The 27,623-nt window shown below is 50.8% G+C and overlaps 1 protein-coding gene across 2 annotated transcripts in view; it reads right to left on the bottom strand.

Moving 5' to 3' along the window:
* The window catches only part of Cngb1 (cyclic nucleotide gated channel subunit beta 1), a 60,906-nt gene that overhangs the window by 17,331 nt on the left and 15,952 nt on the right, over nt 1-27,623 (bottom strand). Inside the window, exons 12-23 of one of the 2 annotated variants that reach the window (XM_032887712.1) lie at nt 26,017-26,176; nt 24,050-24,288; nt 23,830-23,884; nt 18,082-18,169; nt 17,626-17,716; nt 10,199-10,355; nt 8,644-8,751; nt 6,342-6,499; nt 4,552-4,707; nt 3,008-3,216; nt 970-1,020; nt 472-558 (exon numbers count right to left, since the gene is read on the bottom strand). In XM_032887712.1, the coding sequence (XP_032743603.1) occupies nt 472-558; nt 970-1,020; nt 3,008-3,216; nt 4,552-4,707; nt 6,342-6,499; nt 8,644-8,751; nt 10,199-10,355; nt 17,626-17,716; nt 18,082-18,169; nt 23,830-23,884; nt 24,050-24,288; nt 26,017-26,176 (1,559 nt within the window). Of the gene's footprint in view, nt 1-471; nt 559-969; nt 1,021-3,007; nt 3,217-4,551; nt 4,708-6,341; nt 6,500-8,643; nt 8,752-10,198; nt 10,356-17,625; nt 17,717-18,081; nt 18,170-23,829; nt 24,289-26,016; nt 26,177-27,623 lie in introns of both variants that reach the window. The other variant, XM_032887711.1, reaches the window with a different exon arrangement.

The following is a 27,623-nucleotide window of genomic DNA, read 5'->3' on the forward strand; positions in this document are numbered from 1 at the left end:
CGGCACAGCCTTACTCCTGTTACCATGGGGGAGTCACCCAGCCATTCCCAGGACCAACTTCCCCATGTTTTGAGTGGAGTCTGTCATAAAGCAGAAGCCCCTTCCCTGAGAATCGCTGAAGGGACAGAGTTAGACATAGATTGCCTACTTTCAAATCCAGATTCCACTCCTGCCTAGCTGTGTGACACTGGGCAAGTTCCTTAGCCTCTCTGTGCCTCTTTCCTCATTTTTAAGTTGGTGGGAACAGCACTCAGGGAGTCGAAGAACTAACATCAGTACAATCTCTGGATCAGAGACTAATGAGAAATGTCCCCAAATTACTAGCAATTATAACAAATTTCTTACTAAGACATGCTCAGAGGACACACACCTCCCTAGGGTCTCCTCTTGGGGACACCATCCCTTCCCTAGGTGGCAGTGTTCAGGTCAAGCACGGAGGAACCAAAGTCCTTGGGGATCTGCCAACCTTACCTTCAGGCAGCGGGGCAGGCGAAGGAGGGGGTTCACGCCAAGTTTCAAGTAGAGAAAATCCAAAGGCAAAAGGCAGAGCAAGTCCATCTAAAATCCCAATGGCATCACAGGGGATTAGACACAGAACCCCAGGGGTAGAAGGGCTAAGGGGGCATGTCTCTCTCTGCCAGAGAGATCGGTCACAATATCCAGGGCAGTGTCAGAAGAGAGGACACCAGTGTCCCACCAACCCGCTCTGTGTGGATTCATAGTCCCCACGGGCCACCTTCAGCGAAGCTGCTCCCAACCGACATAAGGGACTCTGTGCTGCCTAATTAAAGGCACAGACGTGGAAAGGTGTTCTGTGAGAGCCACCCAGTCTGGGCTGTCTCAGAAGACTTGTGGCCGAGTGGGGCACTCCCACGGGAGATAGGACCAGCCTCCCTTTATATGACAGGAACTACATAACACAAATACCTAGTGGCAAACCACTCGTGCCCCGCCCACCCCGGCTCACACCTTAAATCGTTGAGACTTCAAGTAATTATTTCGCATCTCCTTCTTATCCGTCTGAAAGAAGGAAGCGCAAAGATGTTAGATCGAGCCCTGACCAGAGAGGCAGGGCGACCTCACAGGCACATGCAGCCGCCCTGCAGGGAAGAACCTGGCGGTTTCGGGTGGAGTGGAGGTGGGGGTGACTAGCCATGAGAATGTTGCCTTGCTGGAGTCACCAGACAAACTCTGATCTCCTGGATGGAGGAACATAGGAGCTAGGAGCCTGTTCTGTCAGTGCCCAGCTCCTCCCAGGACTGCTAGCCACTTTATTTGTGAGGAGCTGGCAACTACTCTGATGGGGCGGTGGGGGGTGGGGGTGGGGAGGCTAAAGACTCCTCATTTGGTGTCACGGCTTCTGTTTCTGGCATATGCTGTCTGAGGTTGTCTGAGGCAGGAGTCACTTTCATCCACCGTACCTGTTGTTACAATAACATTTGCAGCGGGTGAAGCAGCTGTTGGCATAGCATTAATTGCTATGGCGGCCAACACACATGATACAATGTGCAAACTTTTAACTTCTGTAATGTTTCACCAGCTGCATACCTAGTGCTCTTTACATGGCCCTCGAAAATCTCCACCGTGGTAATCTGCTTCACACAGCTTAATAATCAGTTTATTTTCTCTTTACCGATTGATTCTTTTTACTAAGAGATTTATTTCTCCTCGTGTATATGTGTATTTTTCTTCATGTATGTGCCTATGTGTCCCAGGTGCCCAGAGAAGCCAGAGACAGCATTGGATCCCCTGTAGCTACCCGATGTGGCTGCTGGGAACTGAACTTGTGTCCTCTAGAAGAGCAGGGAGTGTTCATAACTGCTGAACCATCTCTCCAGAGCCCTTGACTTGTTGTGTTTTGTTGTTTTGTTTTGAGACAGGGTCTCTCTATGTGGACCAGGCTGGTCTCAAATTTACAAAGATCCTGCCTGCCTCTGCCTCTGAGTGTTGGGATTAAAGCTGTGTGCTACCATGCATGGCTCCCTCTTAAGTCTTTTTTTTTTTTCCTGGAACTGAGACTCGAACTCGGGACCTTGTGCTTAGCGCTCTACCATTGAGCTAAATGCCCAACCCCTCCCTCTTAAGTCTTAATCAGTTTAACAAAGTGGTTAAAACCTTTCTCTAATATTCGCTGACTCCTTATCACTCCCCGTATGTTAACTGCCTGACTTCTTCCATGACTCTTACAGCAAGGCAATATTAACCCTTTCCAAAAGAAAAGGCAGCTTAGGGGTTGGGGATTTAGCTCAGTGGTAGAGCACTTGCCTAGGAAGCTCAAGGCCCTGGGGTACCTGGTTCTCTTTCCCCTTTCTTTCTCCTACCCCTTCCTCAACCCTCAACCCCCTACATTTTTAAGACAGGGGTTCACTACTTATCCTGGTCTAGCCTCAGCTCCGCTCTACCTGCCTCAACCTCCTGAATGCTAGGCTTACAGGTATGTGACCATCAGGGTCCCAGTTAGAGCTGTGGTTTCCTCACAGGTACAGGGCTGGTTCACATAGCACATCATGTCCGTGCATCTCCATGTCCTCTGCAGGACACACTCAGCTCCCTGAGCCTCCCTGCCCCCGCATCATCTACTTCTCACGGCAATCCTTGCATTGTATTGGGAGCTGCTATCACCCCATTCACAGTCGCTGAGGCTCAGGCAGGGGGTTCAGCTAGAACCTGAAGCAAGCACACCTGCCCCAGATGCTGTGCACACCTGCCCCAGATGCTGTGCACACCTGCCCCAGATGCTGTTCTCTGGACCGCTCCTACAGCTCTATCAGACCGTCTGGGAACCAGTTCATCTTTGAATAGTACGCAATATGCACAATCTGAACACATGCGAGGGGTGAAAGAAAAAACAAACAAACCACGGACAGCTGCTCCCAGGATTTTGTTCATTCATTTCATTCATCTCTCGCAGCATCAAACGTCAGTCAGGCCCTGGCTATTAGGGTCTGCCCTGGTCACCGCCGCCCTGGTCACCCCCGCCCCCTCCCCCCGCCTGCCTGCGACTTACAATGATGTCCCCGCCCTTGACAAACTGGAGGCGCATCTGGAACACGGTGATGTCCAGGAGGTAGATGAAGTCGCACAAGTAGTCCATGAGCAGCCAGAGGTGGATGTTGTCTGCCCGCTGGTACGGGAAGGCCCAGCGCACAGGAATCAGCCAGCAGTTCCAGTTCCAGGCCAGCACCACGAAGAACAGCCACAGGATGTACATGAGGTCTGAGGGGGAGGGGGAGACAGGGGTGGGCTTGAAGGCCAGCGAGAGAGGGTGCTTCACCTGGACGATCCCTGTGTGGATTTCATCACTCGGAAGACAGACAAACAGATGGATGGACAGGTGGATCAGGGCATGAATGCCTGGGTGGACATGGAGGTCCCTAATAGACCCTAAAAAAACAGAGGCTTCTGAGGAGGGGGCATGATGGCATTGTTGGAAAATGCCAGCTAAGTAGCTTTCCCTCTTTCTGAAATTTAAAAAAGAATTTTTTTGTTATATTCATTTATTTATGGGTTGGGGTGGGTGCTGAGGACCACAGACCATGTTGGAGGTCAAAGGTCACCATGTGGGTCCTGGGGATGGAACTTAGGCTGCAGGCTTGGCTGGCGTATTTACCCACCAGGCTATCTTGCCAGCCCACGAACGAGTTTTGGCAACATATTTTCTGTCTTAGGGAATCCAGAGCAGCGAATGACACTTGGCGAATGGACAGACAGATGGACAGACAGGTGGGTGGATCGCTGTCACTTAGAGATCACTAGCGATCACTTGGTATCTTAGAAACCCAGTGGACAGCGAGAGTTGGGAGTCCTACCCTGGAGTGATTCCCTGCTTAACTTGGAGGAACTTCCTCTCTGGCCCCTGTCGTGGTCTTTGTGAAGTCACAGGAAGTCACTGGCTGGGAAGGTAAGGAACTCCAGTGTAAACTGTGAAGTGGGGTGCACACATGGAGGCTGCTGGGCCGGAGGACTATGGGATGGGCTTACAGAGGCTCATGGGAATTCACTGCAGACTCTGATGAACTCCATCTTGCCCCTGCTCGGAACAGGGGCCACAGGAAGGAGCCCACATGTCCAGATTAGAAGACTTGGCCAAGGGGCTGGAGAGATGGCTCAGTGATTAAGAACACTGACTGCTCTTCCAGAGGTCCTGAGTTCAAATCCCAGCAACCACATGGTGGCTCACAACCATCTGTAATAAGATCTGATGCCCTCTTCTGGTGTGTCTGAAGACAGCTACAGTGTACTCACATACATAAAATAAATAAATAAATCTTTAAAAAATAAAATAAAAAAAAAAAAAAGAAGACTTGGCCAAGGTCAAGGTGAGGGTCTAGCTGGCTGCATCTTAAGGAAGCTCACATTCCCCTGTGGTTCAGCTCCCTTGTCTGTAAGATGGCCCATGTTCCTAGTCCAAGGACTTGTGTTAAGGAACCAGGCAAGGACACGGGGCATCATTGGAAAGTATAAGGAAGGAGTCATGAGCCAAGGCTGTCCGTGGCACTGGACCCTCCACCCCTGTATTGCATGGGAGGGGCTTCCTCCACGAGAACTCACTGGTCAGTGGGTCGATGCTCTGGGGGAACCGGTACATCTTCCAGGGCCTGCGCTTGAACTTGCAGCAGAGCATGTCACAGTAGTGTTCCTCCTCTGCCGCCTCTGCCTCCGCCGGCTTCTGGGCTGGGGCTGAGTCTGGGGCCTTCTTGGCTGGGGCTGTGGAATAATCTTAGTGAGCATCTGACTCAGCCCGGAGGCTAGGGAGAGAGTCCTACCCACTTTAGGGCCTCCCACTTCCTAGCACACAATTTGCTTGTATACAAGCCCTCTCTCCCCAGCAGTCTGGAGTCCCCAGCTCTTCCTAGACCCCAGCTGGAAGTGTGTGTGTGTGTCTGTCTGTCTGTATCTGTCTGTGTGTGTGTCTGTCTGTCTGTCTGTATCTGTCTGTCTATGTATATATGCATCTGTCTGTATCTGTCTGTCTGTGTGTGTATGTATATGTGTGTGTGTCTGTCTGTATCTGTCTGTCTGTATCTGTCTGTGTATGTATGTGTGTGTGTCTGTCTGTCCCTCTGTGTATATATGCATCTGTCTGTATCTGGCTGTATGTGTATGTATGTGTGTGTGTCTGTCTGTCTGTATCTGGCTGTCTGTGTGTGTATGTATGTGTCTGTCTGTCTGTCTGTGTCTGTCTGTATCTGGCTGTCTGTGTGTGTATGTATGTATGTGTCTGTATCTGGTTGTCTGTGTGTGTGTGTGTGTCTGTCTGTCTGTCTGTGTGTGTGTGTGTGTCTGTCTGTCTGTCTGTCTGTGTGTTTGCTCCTTGGACGGATGGAGCATTTTGTGACAATGCTCCCTTTTTCCTTATTCAGAACACTGAAGGACTCAACTTAGGGACAAGTTGAGTCAGACTTTTCAGAATAGGACTCAGTTTCATTCTCTGGCCGAGATAAGACTCAGCTTCTCATAGGTCTTTGGTGCTTGGTAACAGAGGCCTTTGCTCTTAGGGATCCAACACAGCTTCTAGTGTTAGGAATGTGAAGTCAGGCTCTGATAACATGTCCTGAGTACTTGAGTCCTAATATACAACCCTCGTCAGAGAAAAAAAACCTAGAAATTATCCCTGACAAAAAGCCTGTTCACTGGGCTAGGTGTGGTACTGCAGGAGGCAGAAACAGGGGAAGCTCAGGGAGTTCAAGACCAGCCTAGTCTACAAAGTGAGTTACAGGCTAGCCAGGGCTACACGGGTGAGACCCGGTTTTTAAAAGAAAAGAAAACATATTCATTTTCTTTCTCTGTCTCTGCTTCTTACTATGTACTCCAGGCTAGCCCCAAACCTGTGATTCTCCAGCCTCAGACTTCCAAGTGCTAGGGATTTCAGGTATTTATCACCTTGCCAGATAACTCCTTAAAGGAAGGAGGGCTTTGGCCAGCATGCTAGCTCACACCTGTATTTCTTGCCCGTGGGAGGAATTGCTACGAGTTTCAGGGCAAGCCGGGGCTCCTGAGTGAGTTCCAGACCAGCCTGGGCTATAAGGTGACCTATTCAGATGGCCCCAGCGAGTCATGGATGCTTCTGAACACTCAGACCATCTGCTTCAAGAGGGTCTGTGCAAAACCGAGATAGACATACCAGTCACCACGCCCCCTGAGAGAAGCAGAATCTAAAACACTGGCTGTGGGAAGGCCACGTTCACCTTTGACCTCCTTCCTCTCCTGAGCGTCAGGTTCAGAGTCTGGGCTTTACTCATACACCCCCAAACATTCGTTTATGGCACCCTCCCCAGTCGTAGTTCATGGGGTTCTGTGGGTATCCACCTTGGCCTGTGGCCATCTCTATCCCCACTCACAGGGCTTGGGGCTCTCCTCATCAGAGGTGACGTCAGGGTCAATGAGCTTCTCCTTCACCTTCTCCGTCCGCTCCTTGAACATCTTCACCAGCTCCTGGAGCCGGTCGTTGATGATGGCACTGTTCTGGCTGGCTGTGGAGGCCGCACGGTCCTCGCCACTGTGGGGACACAGCAGAGGATGAACACAAGACAGGAAGGGTTCCGAGGATCCTAGGCCTGGGCTGGGTAATGTCTATGCCTCTTTTTTCCAGCAGAGCCCAAGGAAGGTCAATCCAGCATTCCCCTGACAACATTGGGCCCGCTCCAGACTCTGGAACTGAGTGACTGAGATTATAGACCTATGCCGCCATGCATGGTTGAAGTTTTCTCTTTCTAGTCTTGACCAGAGAATCTTATAAGCTACACGGGGATAGCAAAGCCACCATCCCTTGGGTCCCTGAACGATTGCATGAAACAGCCTTCCACTGACCTGAAAATACACAGGTGGTTAGTGCTGTCACTACAGCATAGGAGACATCTTGTCCGTTTAGCCACTGAACCATCAGGGCCTGTTTGTCACAGCATCATAGCCTACCTGACTAATACATGAGTCTCCATATTGACCTCCTTATATGATCCTGAGGGTAATTTTTATTATTATTTATGATTCCTAGCATTTTTTTCTTACATTAAACCAGAACCTTGTCCCTGCTCTGCTACATAAAATACAATTTTGTAGGGTAAGTTTCCCTAATTGTTGATTGGCTAATAAAGACGGTAGAAGCTAATAACTGGGTGAAAGACGGTGGGATTTCTGAGCAGGAAAGAAAGAGGAGGAGAAGTTTGGGAGTGAGACCAGACAAGATGGGGAGTGGACAGGAGCTACAGACATGTAGGTTTCTCAGGCACCGATAGCTTGTGGCCTCAGTAGTTGTGCCAGCAGAGGTCATAGAGGATGGCAGCAGAATATTCTTTGCCCAGCCTTTGAGTTATCTGGTCAGTTTTAAAATATGAAAGTCTCCAATGTTTCCCTTTCACGGGGCGGCCACTGTGGCACTGGGCAAGCTGCAAGCAGAGACCAGGAGAGCTAGCGTGGGAGCTGAGTGAGACCAGGGTGATCTTCAGCGGTCTGTAGACCAGCCACAGGAGCAGATGGCCTGTGGAACAAGGGCGGTAGCTCCAAGCATTCTCAGGAGGAACAGGCGGGATGGACGCGGAGCCAGGGGCAGCGTGAGCTCAGAGCTAAGTCTGAGGGGCTGAGGCACAGGACAAAGAGACCAAGCAAGGGGAGGCATCCTTTTTAAAATCACGCACGACACAACTTCATTGTTTTAAAATGTCAGCTGGACTGTGTGAGGTGTGGGGGTTTCCTGAGCCTATCTCTTCTAAAATGTCTACAACTCCTGTAAGTACAAAGTGAATGCAATTACAGGGGGGAGGCCAGCAAGATGGCTCTGCAGATAAGCACTTGCGGCACAAGCCTGAGGACCTCCATCCCGAACCCACGGGATCAGTCAGAGAACTGACTCCACTAAGCTATTCTCTGACTTCTCCTCGTACCATGGCACACGCGTGCTCCCTGACACATATACACACACAGAATAACAGCAAATGCATTTTAAAACAAATGAATAAAATTACGGATAGAAAAAAGCCAGAAGGGAGAAGGCGGGCTTGCTTCCTAACACAGGAGTCATGGCTGGAGAGCATGGTGGGCACCTCCAGCCAGTGTCCAAGGCTGGATACTTAACATCGACCAGGGTTACTGAAAAACTCTAGGGAAGTACCTTCTCCTGACACAGTCCTAGGACAGATGCCGGAGACCCAGCTTCTTGTGCTGCCACCGTGGCCTCCAGTCACATCCTATACCCCAGCTATCTCAGTCACCAGAATGTTATGGAAATACAGGTTTCCAGGGCCGCTGTCCAGGGCTGCATGGAGCCTGGGAATCTGATTTAGCAAACTCCAAGGTAGGGACCTGCAGCAGATCCTATGGTCTTCCTCTACCTGCCGACTTATTTGGGGTTCGGTGCCAAGATCTTTGGTGGGGGAGAAACACACTTCTGCCTAGGCATCCTCCCTCTCTGATCCCTGCTGAATGAACACATCTGGGCCTAGAGTCCGAGTCCACCCTACTAAGTCTGTAGAACCCCTGGGCCAACCAGGAAAGTCCTGTGCATGAGAGCTGGCCCTGCCTCGCCGCTCCGAAACATGAGGTTCACCTTGTGTGGGGTTCTGAAAGCACCCCGGTCCGGTTCCCACTCCTCTCCTTGTCTGCTCATCCCAAACCAGTCCCTTGAGACTTGGGGGTGGCTTTACTTACTCAGCCTCCTGTGGGGTGGTGGGGTCTGACCAGGCAACCACTGGGGACTCAGCCGGTGACAGGGCCTTGAGTTCTTCAGCCTCATCGTCCTGAGAAGGTAGCTTCTTCCTATATAGACCCAGACAGGTAAGGGTCCTTCAGAGAAGGCAGGCTAAGGGAAATAAATGGCTGCCTTTCAGCTGGTTCTTGGGAGGTGAGAGGGCCTGATCTTGGGACCTCAGTCTACACAACTCTCAATGGCTGTCCCAAAGTGAGCAGCATCGACTTAGATCAGGCAACTTGGAGTCTGACCTCAGCACAGTACTTAAACTCTAAGCAACTTCCATTGCTCCCTCTATAAACGACACTGAATCTACACAATGAGATGGGGGGGGTATATGTCCCTTGGTCAGGTCTCTGCCTCTTGTCCTGATCTGAAGTCCCCTGCCCCTTTATCCTGCCTCCCTCCAGCTGTGAGACAAAGCCATGGAGTCCAGTCACCAGCTCACAGCGTGACTTTGAACAAATCCTTCCCTCTTAACGCAAGGCTCCCCGAGAATGAAACGGAAGCCCTGTCATCCAGGAAGCCACAGACTGTCGCAGATGGAGCCACTAGTGTCTTGTCTGATTAGATCTGAAGGTCCACAGGCCAGGGCCTGGGTACTATGAGCTGTGAGCTGGGGGTGCCCTTGGAACTGTTTGACATCGGTGCCCTCAGAACTAATTCTCTGGACTTTCCCACCCTCTTCCTCAAGAGTGGGGATGAGTTGCTTTGTGGAAGGATCCCAAAACCTGGGAAAGAAAGACAGACATTTCTGAACACTACCAAGAAAGCCCGGCTGTGAGGACGGGGCACAGTGTGCTGAACTCAGTTCCACTATGACCAGCTAGGGGCACACAGGATAGCCTGGCTGTGGCCCTGAACTGTGACACCGTGACAGCACCGTGAAGCAGTTTGGTTTAAAGGCGAGACCCTGGGTCCTGTCAGACAGGATGCTTCAGTGGGTAAAGGTGCTTGGTGTGAAAAACTGGAGGTTCGATCTCCAGGACCTCGTAAAGGTAGACGGAGAGAATTGGCAGCTTAAAGTTGTCTTCTGACCCCCAAAATGCACGCCACGGCACATGCGCACACTAAATAAATGAACGGATGCGATACAAACACGTCTTTAAATTGTTAAGACCTCCTGGGAGTGTGAACTCTTGACTAGGATGTGAAGTCCTGAATGGAAAGAAAAATTGAGAGGAAAAATAAACAAGACGCAAGACTCTAGCAATTTATAAAGCACACGTACGCTGTAGGAAGCAATACGCTGCCAGAATGTGAAATAAAGCAAGATAAAGGGGGGCAGAGGTTAGTTGTCACATTTAGCGTGTGTGTGAACATATTAGCATTTGCCGCAAAGCATCCCTCTGCCGTGCAGCTGAAGGTGCCCAGGGGACATCTCCTCGGAGAATGCTTCTCAGCACGGCTAACAGAGGAGGTCTGAGTTCTGCTGCTTCCTGTCTGCCTCATCTGTCAAATGGGCTAGCGGCGGCACAGCTCAGACAGAAGCACAAGCAAGTCATCATGGGTAACCTGTGGGTTGCTGCGCCGGGAACCGCGAGGGTGTCAGACTTGGCGGGAGACAGTGGTGGTCTCTCAGGTGGCGGGAGCGTCTCCTCTGGGATGAGGGGGCCAGCTTCAGCATCCGTGTCTTCTACCTGGAGCTCCGGGTGCTCTTTCGTGGCTGGTACTGGGGAGAGACAGAGAGAGAGAGAGAGAGGTCAGGTTCTAGGGCTGTTTTTGGAGAGTTTCTGGTGGTTTCTCCTCACCCTGGGGCCCCAAGCCAAGCTCCATGCACCCTGAAGCCCTCTGCATGTCACCACCACCCCAATCCCAAATCTAGAAGCTGGAAGTTTAGTCTAAATGTTCCAGAACACAGAACTAACTCTCTCTCTCTCTCTCTCTCTCTCTCTCTCTCTCTCTCTCTCTCTCTCTCTCTCTCTCTCTCTCTCAGCTTCCCATCACGGAAAGCAGCAGCAATCTCGGAGGCTGTTGCACAGACAGGTAGGTCCGTCTGTTCCCCTCTCCAGGTAGGAGGGACCATGTCTCCCACACCTGTAAAGAAGGGCAGAAGCCAAATGCTGTACATTCCTCTCAATAAACGAGACCTTGACAACAAAAAAAAAAAAAAAAAAAAAAAGAAGGGCGGAAGCCAAGGCCTTGAATTCTTGTAGAGACTCCAAGTCAGGTGTATTTGCTGTCTTGGCCATGCGTTTACCTGGAAACTTGCTTTGGAGAATATTTACATCTACAGCAGGAGCACCCAGAACTCACTGGACTATTTGGACCTCTGAAAAGCCTGGGCCTTCTTCCTCACAATCAGGTACTTCCTGAGTGGGGGTGGGGCTGGGCATGGTACCTCCTAGGAGACTCACAGCACTAGAGAGCTGACTGGCTATGCCCAGCAGGGAGCTTTTGAGACAGCAGGCCAGCCACAGGCTTGCTCTACAGCAAGGCTGGGAAGTACTCTGACATAACTGTCCCTGGGATGCTTTTCCTCATGGCCACCATGAGAAATCCAGTGCATAGCTTACAGCTATACGACGGGAAGGAAAAGGGACCTCTGACCTGGGCATTTATTTTACTAAGTCATAAGCTCCCTTGAGCTTATTCCCACCAAGAATGGGAAAGGTTTAAAAAAAAACTGAGGAAGATCATTCGCTATACTGACAGAGGTCCTCCAGGCTCAGGGGAAGATGAGACCTCACCTACTGCCCACTAGTCAGAGGAGCAGAAGAGGAAGGGCCCTAAAGGTTAGTCTCAGGGTTCCAGCATGGCCTCAGCTCTAGGCCCAGGATAGCCAGTATGTTACGTCCTCAGCAAGTCTGACTCAGGGATCCAGGCTGGGGACACGCTCCACCCCTGCCTGCTCTGTGCAGGACTCTACCCATCACTGCCATCCCCCAGCGGAGAGGAGAAACAATCAGGCCGCAGAGGGCAGCTTGGATGACACAGTTTCTATCATATCGATTTGTAGACTAATACTGCTAGAAACAGGGATGTTAAAATGTCAAGAGAATGTTTACAGTTAAGCATTTCAACGTGCTTATAGGTCAGCACTTGCTCCTCCCTTTTCTTCCTTCTGAAGTTTTAAAAACCTACAATTATTAGGTGGTGGGGTGGTGGAGGTTCATGCCTTTAATTCCAGCACTTGGGAGGCAGAGGCAGGCGGATCTCTGAGTTTGAGGCCAGCCTGGTCTACAGAGAGAGTTCCGGAATAGACAGGACTAAACAGAGAAACCTTGTTTTGGAAGAAAACATTACATTTATTTATTATGTATGGAATGGAAGCACATGCCTGTGTGTGTGTGTGTGTGTGTGTGTGTGTGTGTCACAGGACAACTTGTTAGAGTTGGTTCCCTTCCATCATGAGAATTCTGGGGATCAATCTCAAGTCTCCAGGCTTGGTGTCAAGCATCTTGACCCCCTGGAGGTCATCTTGCTAGCCTGCCTGCCTGCCTTCCTACCTTCCTACCTTTCTTCCTTTCTTCCTTTCTTCTTTTCTTCCTTTCTTCCTTTCTTCCTTTCTTCCTTCCTTCCTTCCTTCCTTCCTTCCTTCCTTCCTTTCCTGGATCTATGTAGCCTAGGTTGGCCTTGAATTCCCAATCTTCTTGCCTTAGTCTCTACAGCACTGGTTTACCAGAGTGCCCTGGAACTCCTTCTGTAGACTAGGCAGGCCTAGAACTCAGAGATCTGCCTGCTTCTGCTCCCAGAATGCTGGGATTGAAGGCGTGTGTCACCAGTGCCTGGCTTCTGGTATTTGTTTTAAAATGTTAAGTACCCACATCCATTCTTTTCCCCCACCGCCCCCTGAAATGGATCTTGCTGTGCTGGCTTGAGCTGATGTGTGTTCTAGCCTCTTGCTTGCCCTAGCTTCCTGAGAGTCTGTGACTCTAGGCTCTCACCAGGATAGCAGGGCGTGTTTATCTCCCCTGCAGCTCTGTGGGGATAGTTGTTACTGTTCCCATTTTACCCGGAAGGGAATCGCAGGGTAGGAAAATTCAGAAACTTGCTGTGCAATCAGACCCAGCTCAGAAGTACTAAGGCATGGCTGGCTCACGACCATGGCTCACCATGGCTGGCAAACCAATTGGGAGTGGTGCGGTTTTCCTTTTGCCTTGAGGCAGGGTCTTGCTATGTGACCCAGGCTAGCCTCAAACTCGAGATCATCCTTCATCAGCCTCCCAGGGGCTGGGATTCAGACGTGCACCACCACATCAGGACCCAGAGCAACATTCTTGTTGAAACTCTTAGTTTCCACCTAAAATCCTTGTGTCCTGGCATCGCTGTTCCAGCCACATCCTCGTGGTGCTTCCGGGAGTATTTCCCAGCTGGAGCCCCCAGTTCCCCAGACCCACAGACCAGAAAAGGAGAGGCAGAGAATGAGACCATGATACCACTGTGACTTTCCCTCCATCTTGATTACAGAGCGGACCGGTTAAGTCAGTGCTTCTGTGGCCTTGGCAGTGCCCCTGGGCTCCTGTGGGTCCTGTGTCTCATGAGTAACACGTGAGAACCATGTGGAACTCATAGCTCCATTTCTTCCTGTGTTTGTGGCTATTCCTACTAATGCTCTGTTTCTGTTCTGGCCTTTGAGGCCTTCTTGACTTGTAGCCCAGGCAGACACTGAACTCAAGACCCTTCTGCTGCAGTCTAGGAAGAAAGGCAGTTGACTTTTTCTGTCAACTGGACATAGCCCAGACTTGTTTGAGAGATTCCCATTAGGAATCGCCATCGTTTGATTAACCCGTGAGCACATCTAAGAAACACCTCTCTCTCTCTCTCTCTCTCTCTCTCTCTCTCTCTCTCTCTCTCTCTCTCTTTCTCTCTCTCTCTCTCACATTCCTTTCTTCCTTCCTTCTTAAATGGGAAGAGAGTATCTATCTATTTATCTAGGTATTTATAGTTAGTTAATGTATACTTTCTCTGCTGCATGCACACCTGCACACCAGAATAGGGCATCAGATGCCTTTATAGATGGTCGTGAGCCACCATCTGGTTGCTGGGAATTGAACTCAGGACCTCTGGAAGAGTAGCCGTCTCTCCAGCCCCCAGAAGCATTCTCTTAATTGCTAATTGGTATGAGAGAGATCTAGCTGAGCATGTCAAGAGGATCGAGCCAGTAAGCACAGTTCCTCCATGGTTTCTGCTCCTGCCCTGGCTTCCGTCAGTGATGGACTATGACCCAGAAGTGTAAGCTAAAATAAACCCTTTCCTCCACAAGCTGCTTTGGTTCCGCATGTTAGCACTGGAGCAAAGGGTTGACACCTTCTGTCTAGGGCAAGCCATGCTGGTTTTCCATTTGACTGGCCATTAGAAGTTTTCCTGTTTAAGGAAGATTAAATTAAAATAAGAAAATCCACCGAAAGAGGCCTAGTGAGTATTGACGGCCAAGGTCAGGGGTCCTGTGAAGCAGTAGAGCTGGCCCAGCTTCCAGCAGACAGAGCTCAGGTGTCTCCCCTCACTGCAGGCCTGAGCTTACCTCATTCAGTGTCCATCGTGAGCCAGGAATAGGAGACAAGGACAACCACAGCCCTTTCTTACAGAATGCCCTGTTCCTCTATCTGCTCTGATCTCAGAGGCAGCCTGGCCCAGAGGCAGCACAAAAGCCAGTCACATCAAAAGGAAGAGTGGGCGGACTGACTTAAATCAAGGCAGAAAGGGACAGAGGCAGCTGTACTCCCGAGCACTTTGTCATTAGCCAGTGAGCAGTAGCAACCCAGGGACTAGTTTGGACAGGCCCTCAATCTCTGCTGAGCCCCGAGAACCCCTTCTCCTGGCCTGCCTGCACCTACCTGCTTTTCCTGCCCGCACCTGCCTACTTCTGCCTGCACCTGCCCATGTCTGCTTGCACCTGCCCAGTTCTGCCTGCACCTGCCCACTTCTGCTTGCACCTGCCCACTTCTGCTTGCACCTGCCTACTTTTCCTGCTGGCTTCTCCTGCCTACACCTGTCTGTTTCTCCTGCCTACACCTGTTTGCTTCTCCTGACTACATTTGCCTGCACCTGCCTGATTCTCCTGCCTACACCTGGCTGTTTGTTTCTCCTATTTGTAACTTCCTGCACCTGCCTGTTTCTCCTGCCTGCACCTGCTTGGCACCTGCCTGGCACCTGTATGTTTCCACTTACCCTGAAACAGTAGATATGAATGGCCCTCAGAAAGTCCAACAGACTCTCTCAGTCAGGCAAGTCTATCTACCATGGGCCTCACATCACTCCACCATCCGATTTCCTTCCTTCCAAGGCCTCTGTCTCTTCTTTTAAAAATATCTTTATTAAGTCTTGAGGATTTCATACAATGTATTTTGATCATATTTACTCCCAGCTCCCCCCCCAGCTCCACCCCACCTCCCCAATCCCCCCAACTTCATGTCCTTTTTATTTTTTATAATAACACATTAACTCCAATCTGTGCTGCTCGTATAAACTCCTGGGTAGAAAGGCCATCCATGGGGCACATGGTGGGCCCACCAGGAGCCACATCCTTACAGAAAACTGACTCCGCCCAACCCCAGAAGCTCTTTAGTTAGGGGTGGGAGGGACCCCTGCCCCTTGTTCCAACGTTCTCCCCAAGTTTCATGGTCTAGAGAGCTGACTGATTGTTTGTTTTAAGTAGAGTGGGAATGGCTGTCTGTGTAAAAGGCTGACCTGTGGAGAATGCATGCAGTTGAAGAAGCGCTGGCCGTGAAGGTGTCGACAAACGGAAAAAAGAGAACTGAACGCTGCTAGGTCACTACAGAGTAGGATGGAGCTTTGTAGAGGCTTCCATGAGCATAAAGCATGTTCCCGCAGCATGGCACAAAGGTAGGAAGACAGCCCAAGACATGCAGAAGCTCTACTAGGCCACATCCCGAGCATGCTGGGGCAAGATCACACTACCCAGGCGACGGATGGAGCTCCTGATCTCCTTGGTGAAGTTGGAGTTGGACAAGGCTGTCCTCCGGGAGACAAGGACGGGGATGCGGGTGGTTGCGGGACGGTAGCTGGGCACATTGGGGAGGTGCTCGGCTGGGTTTGGGGGGCCAGGTCTGGGGCCCTCCTGGCCAGGTGGCTGGTCCTGGACCAGGCGATTCAGCTCCATGTTCAGGCCTGGTTTAGCCATGGTACTGGGTCCCGAAGGTGTCAGGCAGAGGCGTGATCCTGGGGACTGTAATCGGGAGCTGAGTTGAGGGAGGTGGTGCAGGCAGGGGGTCCTCCCCAGCAGGGACAGAGACCATCCTAGCACCTGTCTGTGCTGCAACAGCCCTGCTCAGGTCTGAAGCATCCATCCCTGTCCCCAGCCCTTAACATTAAAAACACCAGTCACTTAGACGGTTCACACGGTAGCTTCAAAACACGTCTCAGAGTCCTAGGTCTGCTGATCAGCCACAGTAGTATTTGCTGTGTCAGATTCGAAAGATCCCAGACTCAGAACCCAGGCTCCAATGTGCTGAGCTCAGTACAATCTGCCTGGTCAAAGAAACTCTGTGGTCAACTCATTGTCCTTCCAACCAGAGACAGACGCTGTGTTAGGACCTTGGGGGGTCAATGGGCTGCTCACTGAAATCACTTGAGGATGCTTACGTGGTTCTGAAGCCCGGGCTTCCTCTGGGTATCTAAGAAGTAGGGCTCAAGGCTATTGTGTCAAATGCTTAGAGGAGGACAAATCACCCAGACAGCAGGCAGATTCTGGCTCCACGGGGCTTGGTAGGACCTGAATTCTGCATCTCTAACCAGTTTCCAGGAGATGCTCAGACTGTCAGCTTTTGAGTAGTGATGAACACTGTCCCAGACTACCAGGGACAGAGGACAGAGCCAGCATGGCTGCTTTTGTTTGGTTCTAATCTTACATCTCCGTGGATGTTCCGTTCCCAGCCTGGACACCATAGGTCCCTCCAGACAAGTGGTGATGTCAGTAGAGAAAACGTTTGGAATGACAGACTGCACTGCCATGGCGCCTGTGTGGGAGGTCCTAGCACTGCTTCGCTCTGATCAGAGCTAGCTCTGGGTCTCACAGAAAGGAGGAACCGGAAGCCTAAGGAGTCTGTGCCTACGCTGGGACACCCACATGCCTCATTTTGTTATTTGTAAAACGATCTATCAGCCTCACCAGGTAACTCAAGGACCAACAGCTTGAAGAACGGAACATTGGAGGTGCATAAATCACGCGGCCCTGTAGGCCAGGATGTCATCTGTCCAGGGGCGATGGTCCTGCCTCCTCCTTAGTATCCAATCCCTAGGATTCCCAGCTGTGGTGGTTTAATGAAAATAGATCCCCCCTAGGTTCATAGGGAGTGGCTCTACCAGGAGGTGTCAGGAAGTGTGCCACCGGGGGTGGATTTTGAGGTTTCAAATGCTCAAGCTGGGCCCAGTGTCTCTCTCTTCCTGCTGTCTGCAAGTCCAGATGTAGAACTCTCAACTACCTTTCCAGCACCCCGTCCGCCATTATTCCCACCATGAAGACAATGGCCTGTAAGCCAGTTGCCATTAAATGTTTTCCTTTATAAGAGTTGCCACGGTCATGGTGTCTCTTCACAGCAACAGAACACTGACCAGACACCAGGTTTGGGGTTGAGGTGCTACAGAGGGCCACAGTACAAAGCTGGGTATAAATGGAGCTCCCGGCTCAGGACAGTACCAAAAAGGTGGGGGTGTGGCCACAGAGATGGGCATGGCCAAGTCATTAATAGGCACTGCCCCCTTCACCTCAGGGTCTCTCTGCACAGGTTATGCTGTGTTTTCCCTGAGAGGAGGTGACATGAGGGACTGGCAGGGCAAGACTCTCCAGACACTCTGGGAGTCATTTCCTCAGTATCTCTGATGGACATCAACTAGTTGGAATCATGTAGCTCCAAGAAACAGAGGAAGGTCTTTGCCCAGGACAGAATGGTGGGGCCCCAGGCAGGAAGGAGATGACTGCCCACCCCAAGCTGCCACCAGCTTTAAAGTCCCTGGAGCATCCTGTTCAACTTCACTCCTACCTGTTGAGTTTGTGGCCTCCCCCTCCTCCTCCTTCTCCTCTTCCTCCTCCTTCTTCTCCTCTTCCTTCTCCTCCTCCTCTTCTGGTAACTCCTGAAGAGACACATAGAGAGGACACTGGGTGCCCCATTGAATTCTGCCCAATTCCTACCCCACCCAGTACCAACCAAGGCATCTTCTGGGCCATCCAAGGAGGTGGCTTAGTAGAAGGCAGTGTGTCTAGAAGTCCAAGACCCTAAACCCAATCTTACATATTGAGAGGACCCCCCCATGAGGTCCTCTTCACGAGGACAAAGCTACCCAAGCAACCACCCCCAGAATCTTTACTCCAAGATCACATCTCCCTTAGTATGTCAGCCTCTTGGGGTCCCCCCAAAATCTCAGCCTTCTCTGCCCTATGGACAGTTCACCAGCAAGCCCTACTCCTACCCTTTCATAACGGGCTTGGCAGGCTCTACCTGGATCGATGCTGTCTCTGGCTGTGCCCTTTCTAGCTGGCACTGGTCCACATCAGCCTGCACCACCAAACAGCTATCCAGCAGGACACTGTGACGAAAGGGGCAGAGGAAAGAGGCGGTGTTAGCGGAGGCTGACATTTCCAAGTGCTGCTGAAGGCCAATTCGGTCCAGGAGCAGCAGACACGGAGATGTCCCAGGTCATGTCACGTCCACACTGAGACAAAGGACTGCAGCAAAGCCCACACTTATACCAGGAGAGAGGGCTTCCTCAGGGAGTGGCTTATACACTGGGCCTCGAGGATGACTTCAGACATGGGAAGAGGAGCAGTCCAGAAAGAGGACACCATAGGTGACGCCCAAAGGAGCATCTCTGGGATAGAGCCTATTCAGAGTATACACCCTAGGTCTCCTCAAGTCTGAAGGTGGCTGCAGGCAAGGAAAGGGATTGTAAGAAAAGCAAGGGCTGGGGTGTGGCTCAGTGCAGAAAGAACACTTACCCAGCCTGTGAATGGTTCTGGTTTCCATCCCCAGTATGAGTGTGAGGTGGGGCGCAGGGAGGTGAAGTGGCCTGACTGAAATCACAAACCTTAACCCTAGGCCCTCGCTGCTTCTTCCTCATGAACTCAGCACTAATAGTGCAGTGCTGAAGGCCTCTGACATCGCTGGCCCAGACAGCCAAGTGACAGGGGCAGGGATGGGGGAGGTCCTAGGAGGGGCAGGGAGGAGTCTGTGGCAAACAGAAAACTCTCATCCCTGTGAATGGGGCCCTACTCTGTCTGGAGTGAGGGACCGGAGATATCAGATCTCCTCATTTTCCAGAGAAATCTGAAGCAGGTGTTTCAGGTAGACTGGCCTGATGTTTGAATGCTATGTTAGCACGAGTTGATCCAGAAGAGCTAGGCAATCCAGCGCTCAGGAGGTTGAGGTAGAAGGATCAGAAGTTCAAGACCAGCCTTGGTTATACATAAAATTTGGGGGTGAGCTACATAAGAACCTATCTCAAACACACACACACACACACACACACACACACACACACACACACACACACACACAGATACACAGAGGGAGAAGAGGAAAGGAGGGAAGAGAGAGAGAGAGAGAGAGAGAGAGAGAGAGAGAGAGAGAGAGAGAGAGAGAGAGAGAGAGAGATATTGATTCAGCCTCTAGGTAGAATTGGACCCTTAGATGTCTGGGTGTTCGAATGATGTCAGAACTAGGGATAAGTGTGCGTGTGTGCGTGCATGAGTGCGTGCGTGTGTGTGTGTGTGTATAAGTTTGCTCTGGTGTGTGTGTGTGTGTGTGTGTGTGTGTGTGTGTGTGTGTGTGTGTGTGTATGTTAAGGGCCCAGGTTGTCCAGCTAGAACTTGCTGTCTATTCTGACCTAGAACTTGTGATCCTCTGGGGTTGGGATCCCAGGTAAGCCCTGCCGAGATTCTAATGTGTCTGTGGTCGTTAGAAGTAGGCCTTGCTTTAGCAGCCCCACCTGACCCTCAGTGCCCTGTCCCTGGAGGTTCACAGAAGATGTTCCAAGGTGTCATATCTGCCCAGAGGGCCATGTCTCAGCTCCCCCAAGGTGGGTAAAGCAGGGGCTGGGACAGGTATCTCGACATCTATATGAAGCCTGCTGGCCCGGATTGGGAATGAGCCTGTAGTCACAGGCCATGGCTGCTTCCATGAGTCGTGTGTCAGGCTCTGTGCCAACCTCTTCACAACATCATTACCCCTGCTTCTTTAGCCAAACAGCCCCTGCCGGGGTTGTGGTGCAATAGTGCCAGCCCTTCCACTTAGAAAACATAGGCTCAGAGAGGCCCACGGACAGCCTGTGGTCACACAGCCTTCCCAAGGTGAGTCCAGGTGCATGTGTTTGCTCCGCTGCCCTTCAGCCACGAGCAGTATTTACACTGCCTCATGCTGGATTTTGACCATGTCCTGGCACATTACCCTTCATGGGTCTTTTCACTCCTAAAAATATGTTCAAATTACTTCCCAATGGCACTTTATGAAGGAGATGTTAATTTACGTCCTGGAGTGATTTCTTACAGCTAAAAGTTCTTTTGGTTTGTTTTTAAGAGAAATTAAAAGTTTCTTAGGCTGGCAAGTAATATCTCAATGTTCTCTTGGATCCTTAATGGACTCTGGTGCTATGCATCCTGCCACAAGCAGAAGTTGGCCTCACATGAGCAGATGGGCCTCCTGCACTTAGGGCCTGAGTGGATTCTTCTAGAAACAGCCCCAGGGCTCAGTCTGCAGCACTGGCCAGAGGCCCCCCAGTATTTATTCCTGTTTATTCCTATGTCAAAAATCAAACCAAACCAAACCAACAACAACAACAACAAAAACACCCACCACCACCCCCAAATAATAGGGCCTTGCATGGGCTGCCAGAGGTCAGAGGGTCAGAGCCCGGAATAGAAAAGGCATAGAATGCCAGCTTTTATCTCGGGATTCTTCTGATTTCTTGGTGAGATGCTCCTGGGTTTGTCCGTATTTCACTTTAGGGGAGCCAGACCCAGCCTTGCACTTCCTGGCAGGGCAGGAAGTCACAGCTCTGAACCTTAATGCACCTGTCTACGAAGTGGGCTCAGAAGAGGACCTGCCATTCCTGCTGCCTTGACAGTGTTTAGCAGCTCTTATCACTGCTCACATCGGTCTTACAGCTAATCCCAGCAGCAGCCTGGGCAGCAGGTTAGGATACCGTAGACATGCTTTGATAAACAGCTTCAGCTAGCAAAGCAATTTACAGTGGCCCTGTCTGTCTTACCGAGGGCTGCTGAGGGTGGGGGTCTGTGTATCAACAGCATGCTGCTACTTAACACTATGCCCAGTAGTTGCCATGGCTCCCTCCTGTTTAGTAGTAGCTCCCTGAACTTCTAGAAAGTTCCCAAGTCCCAGGGAATCTCTGAGCAGATCAGAGAAGGGCTGAGGCAGGCTTCCAGCAGGCCCCTAGGTGAAGGATTAAGATGCGGCCATGCCGGCTTCTACGTTTAGCAGTCTTCTCCAGTCCCACCCGCCACAGGCTATGCCCCCCAAGTTTAAGTCTGCAGGTCACCTTCAGCATGTTCCTCCTCTGAAATTCCAGCTCAGGAGGAAGAGAAGACAAGAGCTCAGCGTCAGGAGCGGCCACCTACTTGGGTCTTTCGGGCTCTGCTGGTAGGAAGGTCCATGTTGCAGTAGGTCAGCCTGGGGCTGTGACAGTGATGCCAAGCCTGGGACTGGAGCATATGAGTGGAGCTGGGAGAAGCCCTGGGTCAGCCAGGACAGCAGCTTCTAAGACGCTGTGATTGGCACAGCATGGAGCTGGTGTCCTTCCTGGTTCTAGCCACACCAAGGGGCCGCTCGGGGAACTGCAGGAGCGCTCCAGGGAGGTCAGGTGGGGACCATGGGCCAAGGTTGCTAGGAAAAGCAGAGCTATTGCCTGAGGAGACAGGGTTGCTAGGCGACCATCTGCGTTACCAGGGCCTTCACGTCATCAGTAACCTGTGTCTCTGCAAAGCTGGCCAAGGGCATCCTTCCCCAGACAGTACCAGCCCAGGAAGGCCTTTCCCCAGCTTCACATCTTTTACGTTGTGACCGGGATCACTGAGTGTCATCAGAATGTTGTTCTGCCTTGGGCCAGGGGACCAAAGGCTCTCTGAATTTAAAACTGCAAGTGACCACTTGTATAGATGAATGTGTACCTGAGGTGTGTGGGCTGTGTAGACACACGCCAACATGCACATGGGTACCTTTACGCACACATGTGAGACGGTGTGATGATACATGTATGTAAATGTGAGTATGTAGCCAATGTAGACAGCATGTGCCACACACATATGCATGCATGCCCATGTCGCTATGTCTGAGAACACATGTACAGTCATGGGAACGTCTGTGTGGGCCCCATATGGCCACCGGCCTTTGGATATGTCTGTGTTCAAGAACAGGGTACAATGCCAGAATTTTCAGGGGAGATCCAGAAGTCAGAGTGGGGGAGCACATGCTTAGTTTTCCCCAGAAGGAAGACTTTCACACTACGGATGGGAAGGAAAGTTCATTTTAAAAAATCACTTGTATGTATATGTGTGTGGTATAGGGAGCACATATGTAAGCATGTTTGTATGTGTGTACACACGGGGTTGTGATATGTGGAGACCTGCAGTCTCCCTCCATTGCTTTCCACTGTATTCACTGAGACTCTCTTAGTTAAACCCAGGGCTAATCCAACTCACTAGTCTGGTTGGCCAGCTTGCTCTGGGAATCTCATTTCCATCTTTCAAAGGTTAACGTGCGGCAGGCCACCGTGTCTCCTGGCATTTGTGTGGATCCCCAGCCCCTGGAAAGACGGGTCTTGAGAGGAGATGGGGTAAGCATTGGGGATATTGGAGGCAAGAGGAAATTGTGGTTTTCTGTCATGGTTGGGAAGACAGCATGTAAAGTGAGCAAGACAGCTCTGAGAACTGCTGTTACCCCACAGGATTCTACCTCAGCTCTTAGGCTGGTTTCATGGTTAGCTGTTTCGTGACTGGAGATGAAGTAGTCTATAGTCTGAAGAGAACAATAGTCACCAATTTGTCCGTACTGCAGACAGGCCTCACGGCACCCATCTCTGTGACTCCTCTACAAAGCCTGCTGTCAGCCCCCTAAGGCTGTGGAGGTAGGCACTGCAGAGGGAAGCCACTTGCCAGGTAGCCCTGCTGACAGGCAGGGTTCCATTCTGGAGCAGAGCTGTACCTCTGAAGAATTATGATGTTACCTGGCCTTAAGCTCTGGCTAGAGAGACGACCTAGGGATTACAGGACTGGATCTAGTATTGTGGCAGTGGGTGACATGGCAAATACAGGCCTACAGTTAGAGTAGGGGACAGATATGTTTCCTCTGTCCACAGCGGTTGGTACCTGCTCTCCCAGCCCACACTTCCCTCCAGAACGCTTGCCAGCTCTACCACTGCCCTGCTCACAAATCTTAAATGTTCCCAGGTTCAAGGCTGTCACAACCTGCTTCAGAGACAGCCCGCGGTTCACTCTTCTCACGCCAGGGCCCTACACTGGCGGAGTCCTTCAGACTCTCCTCATTGCCCATCTCTGGTCATGACCTTGGCCTGTGCTCTCTCCTCACTCATTCCTGCTTCCTGCCAGCCCACATCTCCCCGCTCTGTCAAATCTTACCCCAGGTCTCCAGCTCCTAACTAGGTCAGGGACCTGCCTTCCAATGTTTAAATCTTTATTCAAAATGCACTGAGTAGACGTCAGTGCTGTAAAGACGAGGGAATCAAGCATCACCCGTTAGCAGAGCAGAATCCGGAGCAGCTATAGACACTATTAGAGGCCACACAGGGTCACTGGTGTGTGTGTGTGTGCGTGTACACGTGTGTACATGTGCTTATATGTGTGTGCACATAGTCTGCATGTGTGAGTGTACATGTGAACATGTGAATGCATACATAGGGGAGACGACCTTGGCTTTGCTGTCAAGAGAGAAGAACTCTGAGCTCAGTACAAGTGTTCGCTCGTGTATCTATACATGTCGTTAATTATAGACTCATTTAATGCCTGCTGAATATTAGGCGTTGTTCTCAGAGTAGTAAAAACCGCATTTTACAGGGGTGAACCTGTGTGAGTTGGGGGATAGCTATCCCTTTGAACACAGTGGGAACCCCAGCTTTCCCAGTCCTCTGATCAACGCTTGACCGTGCTCAGCACTGAACAAAGGCAGAGAGCACCCCACCCCAGGAGCCCAGAATCCCACTGCCCAGAACAAGTGACTTACATAGGCTCCTCTTCCTCCTCTTCCTCCTCCTCTTCCTTTTCTTCCTCCTCTTCCTTCTCTTCCTCCCCCTCCTCCTCTTCCTTTTCTTCCTTCTCTTCCTTCTCTTCTTCCTCCCCCTTCTCCTCTTCTTCCTTCTCTTTCTTCTCCTCTTCCTCCTTCTCCTCATCCTCTTCCTTCTCTTTCTTCTCCTCTTCCTCCCTCTTCTCCTCCTCTTCCTTCTCCTTCTCCTCCTCTTCCTTCTCTTCCTCCTCTTCCTTTTCTTCCTTCTCTTCCTTCTCTTCTTCCTCTTCTTCCTTCTCTTCCTTCTCTTCTTCTTCTTCCTTCTCTTTCTTCTCCTCTTCCTCCCCCTTCTCCTCTTCTTCCTTCTCTTTCTTCTCCTCTTCCTCCTTTTCCTCCTCCTTCTCCTCCTCCTTCTCTTCATTCTCCTCTTCCTGCTCCTCTTGAATCAGTGGTAGCTCCCTAAGTCAGGGCCAGAGGGAAGCTGTGAGCCCCGCCCCCCAGCTGTTCCAGCCCTCTTCACCCCACCTCTGACATTCGTCCTGGGACTTCCCAGCAAAGCTCCACCTGAGAGCTTCAGAGCAGTGGCCACAGGCCAGTAGGTAGTGTATCTTCCTACACTGCCCTGGTGGTGACTCGAGCACAGGGATGAGCTTTAGTGAGCCTCAGTTTCCCCTTATGTGTTTCTTAGTAATTGCAGGTCAGGAGCATGACCTGCTCATCGTAACAAAATCCCTTCTGTTTTGCATGCTTCCCTGTCAACTTTGTTCTTAGCCCTTAATGGCTCAACACAGGCCCAAAAGCCACGGGGCGGCTGCCTATTGACTGAACTTCTGAGGATATATATATATATATATATATATATATATATATATATATATACTTGGTGACCTTGAGTATTTAATTACAACAGAAAACTAAATGTCACCAATAGAGTGTCCAAACACCATCCAAGAATGGAGTCATGTGAGGGGAATCCTGAGTGCTTATGAGAAAACTGCAACAAGACAAGAGTCTTGTGAGCTCAGTTTCTTCAAAACACAGAATTGTTCATGGAATGAACTTTCATGCCCCTCCCAGGTGTAGTGGATGGGGAGGAGTGAGTTCACTTTGGATTATCCAACCGGCTATTGTTGTTCGTTTACATGCCTGTGTGGGAAAAAAACATGCTTCGCCACGTGCTGCTTGCCCTTTTGATTGTACACTTTATTTGTGTGGATAAATTGTCTGACGCTCTGAATAAAGTTTGCTAGTGCCTAAGACTTTAGTCTACCTCATGTTTAGATCTCGCTTTCTCAGGTTAAAGCTGGGCTCAGAGATACACACTTTTAATCCCAGCACTTGGGAGGCAATGGCAGACAGATCTCTCTGAGTTCAAAGCCAACCTGTTCTACATAGTGAGTTCCAGGCCAGCCAAGACTAAATAGTGAGACCTTGTCTAAAAACAAACAAAATGATGTTATGGTCATATAAGAGAATACTATACAACTAGGGAAATAATGAGGATGATTTCCACCTGCTGAGTTATGGAAAGCTTCAAGGTAATCAAATATAACAAAGGGCAGCTAAGTACATGTGATAGGCCATGTTTCATACAAACGGGGCGGGGGGGGGTGTTGTCCTGGTTAGCGTTAGTTGTCAACTTGGCATAGCCCAGAGTCATCTGAGAGGAGAAGCCTCAATTGAAGAACTGCCTAGATCAGGCTGGTCTTTGGGTATATCTGTGGGAGACTGTCTTGATTATTAATTTGCATAGGCAGACTGAGTCCACTGTGGGCAGTACCATTCCCTAGGCAAGTGGTCCTAGACTACGTAAAATGCTAACTAAGCAGAAGCCTGGAGAGCAAGCCAGCAAACAGCATTCCTTCATGGTTTTTTGCTTCAAGTTCCTGCCTGACTTCCCTCAATGATAGACAATGACCTGGAAGTATAAGCAGAAATAAACCCTTCCCCCCAGCCCATGTTGCTTTTGGAGTTGTGTCATCACAGCAACAGGGTCAAACTAGAACAGGATGTTCCATGTGTATCTGTCCCTAGATTATCTCAGAAATGGGGCCTTGTGCCCAGGGGCTGAGGGCAGGTGCTGAGAGTGGAGGGGCAGGTGTGGTCTTTTGTGCCTTTAGGATTCCACACTGTATGCCTGAGACCTGGAGCACCGATTCCTTTTCCGGAACTTCTCTCTTTTCCCACCTGGGCATCTCCACCATGGCCTCACTCTCGTCTTCATAAATGGGAGCCAACTCTGTCTCCTGCAGGCTGGCACCGTCTTCCTGCGGGGTGTCCTCCCAGCAAGAGTCCACATCCTCGAGGACAAGATCATGTTCCACCCGTTCCACGGGGAGGATGCTGACTGCAGGGAATAAAGGGGAGCCATTTGTGGGGTGAGGAGGGTGGCTTGTGTCCCTAAGTCCTGGGGGTCTATCCCAGTGTCTTGGCTCCTAGTTGGCTGTGTTATCAACAGGACCATAAACACCCAGCTCAATGCCCCAGGGACTGCCTCAAACAACACAACTACGCATCCAGCCTCCTCCCTTGACTCCTCCGCCTTTTTCCCCCTCTTGGGATCAAGCTCTGGTTGCAGCTGACCTAATTTGCTTCCTATCATGGCTTACCTGCTTAGAGGCTTGGCTCAGAGCAGAGAGAATATTCTGTTCAGTGCCACAGTTGATGTTAAAGGACCCAGACCCACCCGCAGGGGCAGGGTGCCCTAGATCACCTAAGGGGTACAGAGAAAGCCTGCTCCTTGCCTATTTCCTAGGTGCCATCTCTCGGTGATAGCATGTATGTGAGCTCAGCAGCTGCTTCTGGAGACCCCGTGTCCCTCCATCCAGGCTTAGAATCTCTACTCTCCAAGACGCTGTGATTTTTCCATGGGGACATGGAAAATAGTTACAGATGCCTGTGACCTCTATCGTTTCTGACCAGAAGATGGTACGAGCCTGGGCTCCTGGCAGCAGTCGGTTCAGACGGCTGGGTGTGGTGGCTCATACCTGTAATCTCCCACCACTTGAGAGGCAGAGGCAAGGTAGGAGGATGGAGATGTGGTGAGTTCTAGGCCACCCTGGGCTACACAGGAAGGGCATTTCAAAAACCAAAGAAGTGGTCTCAGAACGTCTCATGGGAAACCCAACTCTCCCTGGGCAGGTGTCAAGTACGGAAGGGAGACTTCCTTCATACTGGCTGCGTCTCAAAAGTCCCAAAGGTCTTGGCGGCCCTCAATCCAAGCATGAATGATAATGGCGACAGTCTATTTTTGGTTTGGGGACACAGGGTCTTGGTATGCAGCCCAGGCTGACTTCAAACTTTTGATCCTCCTGCCTTCACATCTGAAGTGCTGGAGTTACGGAAGTGTGCTGCTATCTACGCCTGACAGCTATCTGTGACATTAAAGGGGTGCTGGTATCAGGTCTTATCCTGGGGCCGTCGATATACATAAATAGTATACTCCCTTTCCTCAGCACTTGCCAGGCTCTACGCACTGGGACTTCCAGGACTCACCCATCTATCCTCACATTAGGCTTTTGAAGACGGAAGAACCATTTTCCCCATTTTATCCTCTGATGTTATGTTTAATGCCCACCCTACAGGTGGGATAGAGCGGCACAATTTAGCACTTTTCTCATTTGTCTTGGCCCTGGTCTCTACGGTTACTCTCCCTGTAGACACCCAGGGAAACCCAGAAACCCCGGGGGAAGTGCCCCGCCCACTCTGAGCTCGGATTTTCTGCACCTGGTGCTGGATTCTCTCGTTCTATAAACAACCCTGGGGTTTGACTCCGCAGCCCCATCCAACGGTGG

The sequence above is a fragment of the Rattus rattus genome, chromosome 17 (genome assembly GCF_011064425.1).
Source record: "Rattus rattus isolate New Zealand chromosome 17, Rrattus_CSIRO_v1, whole genome shotgun sequence".
Classification (NCBI taxonomy): domain Eukaryota; kingdom Metazoa; phylum Chordata; class Mammalia; order Rodentia; family Muridae; genus Rattus; species Rattus rattus.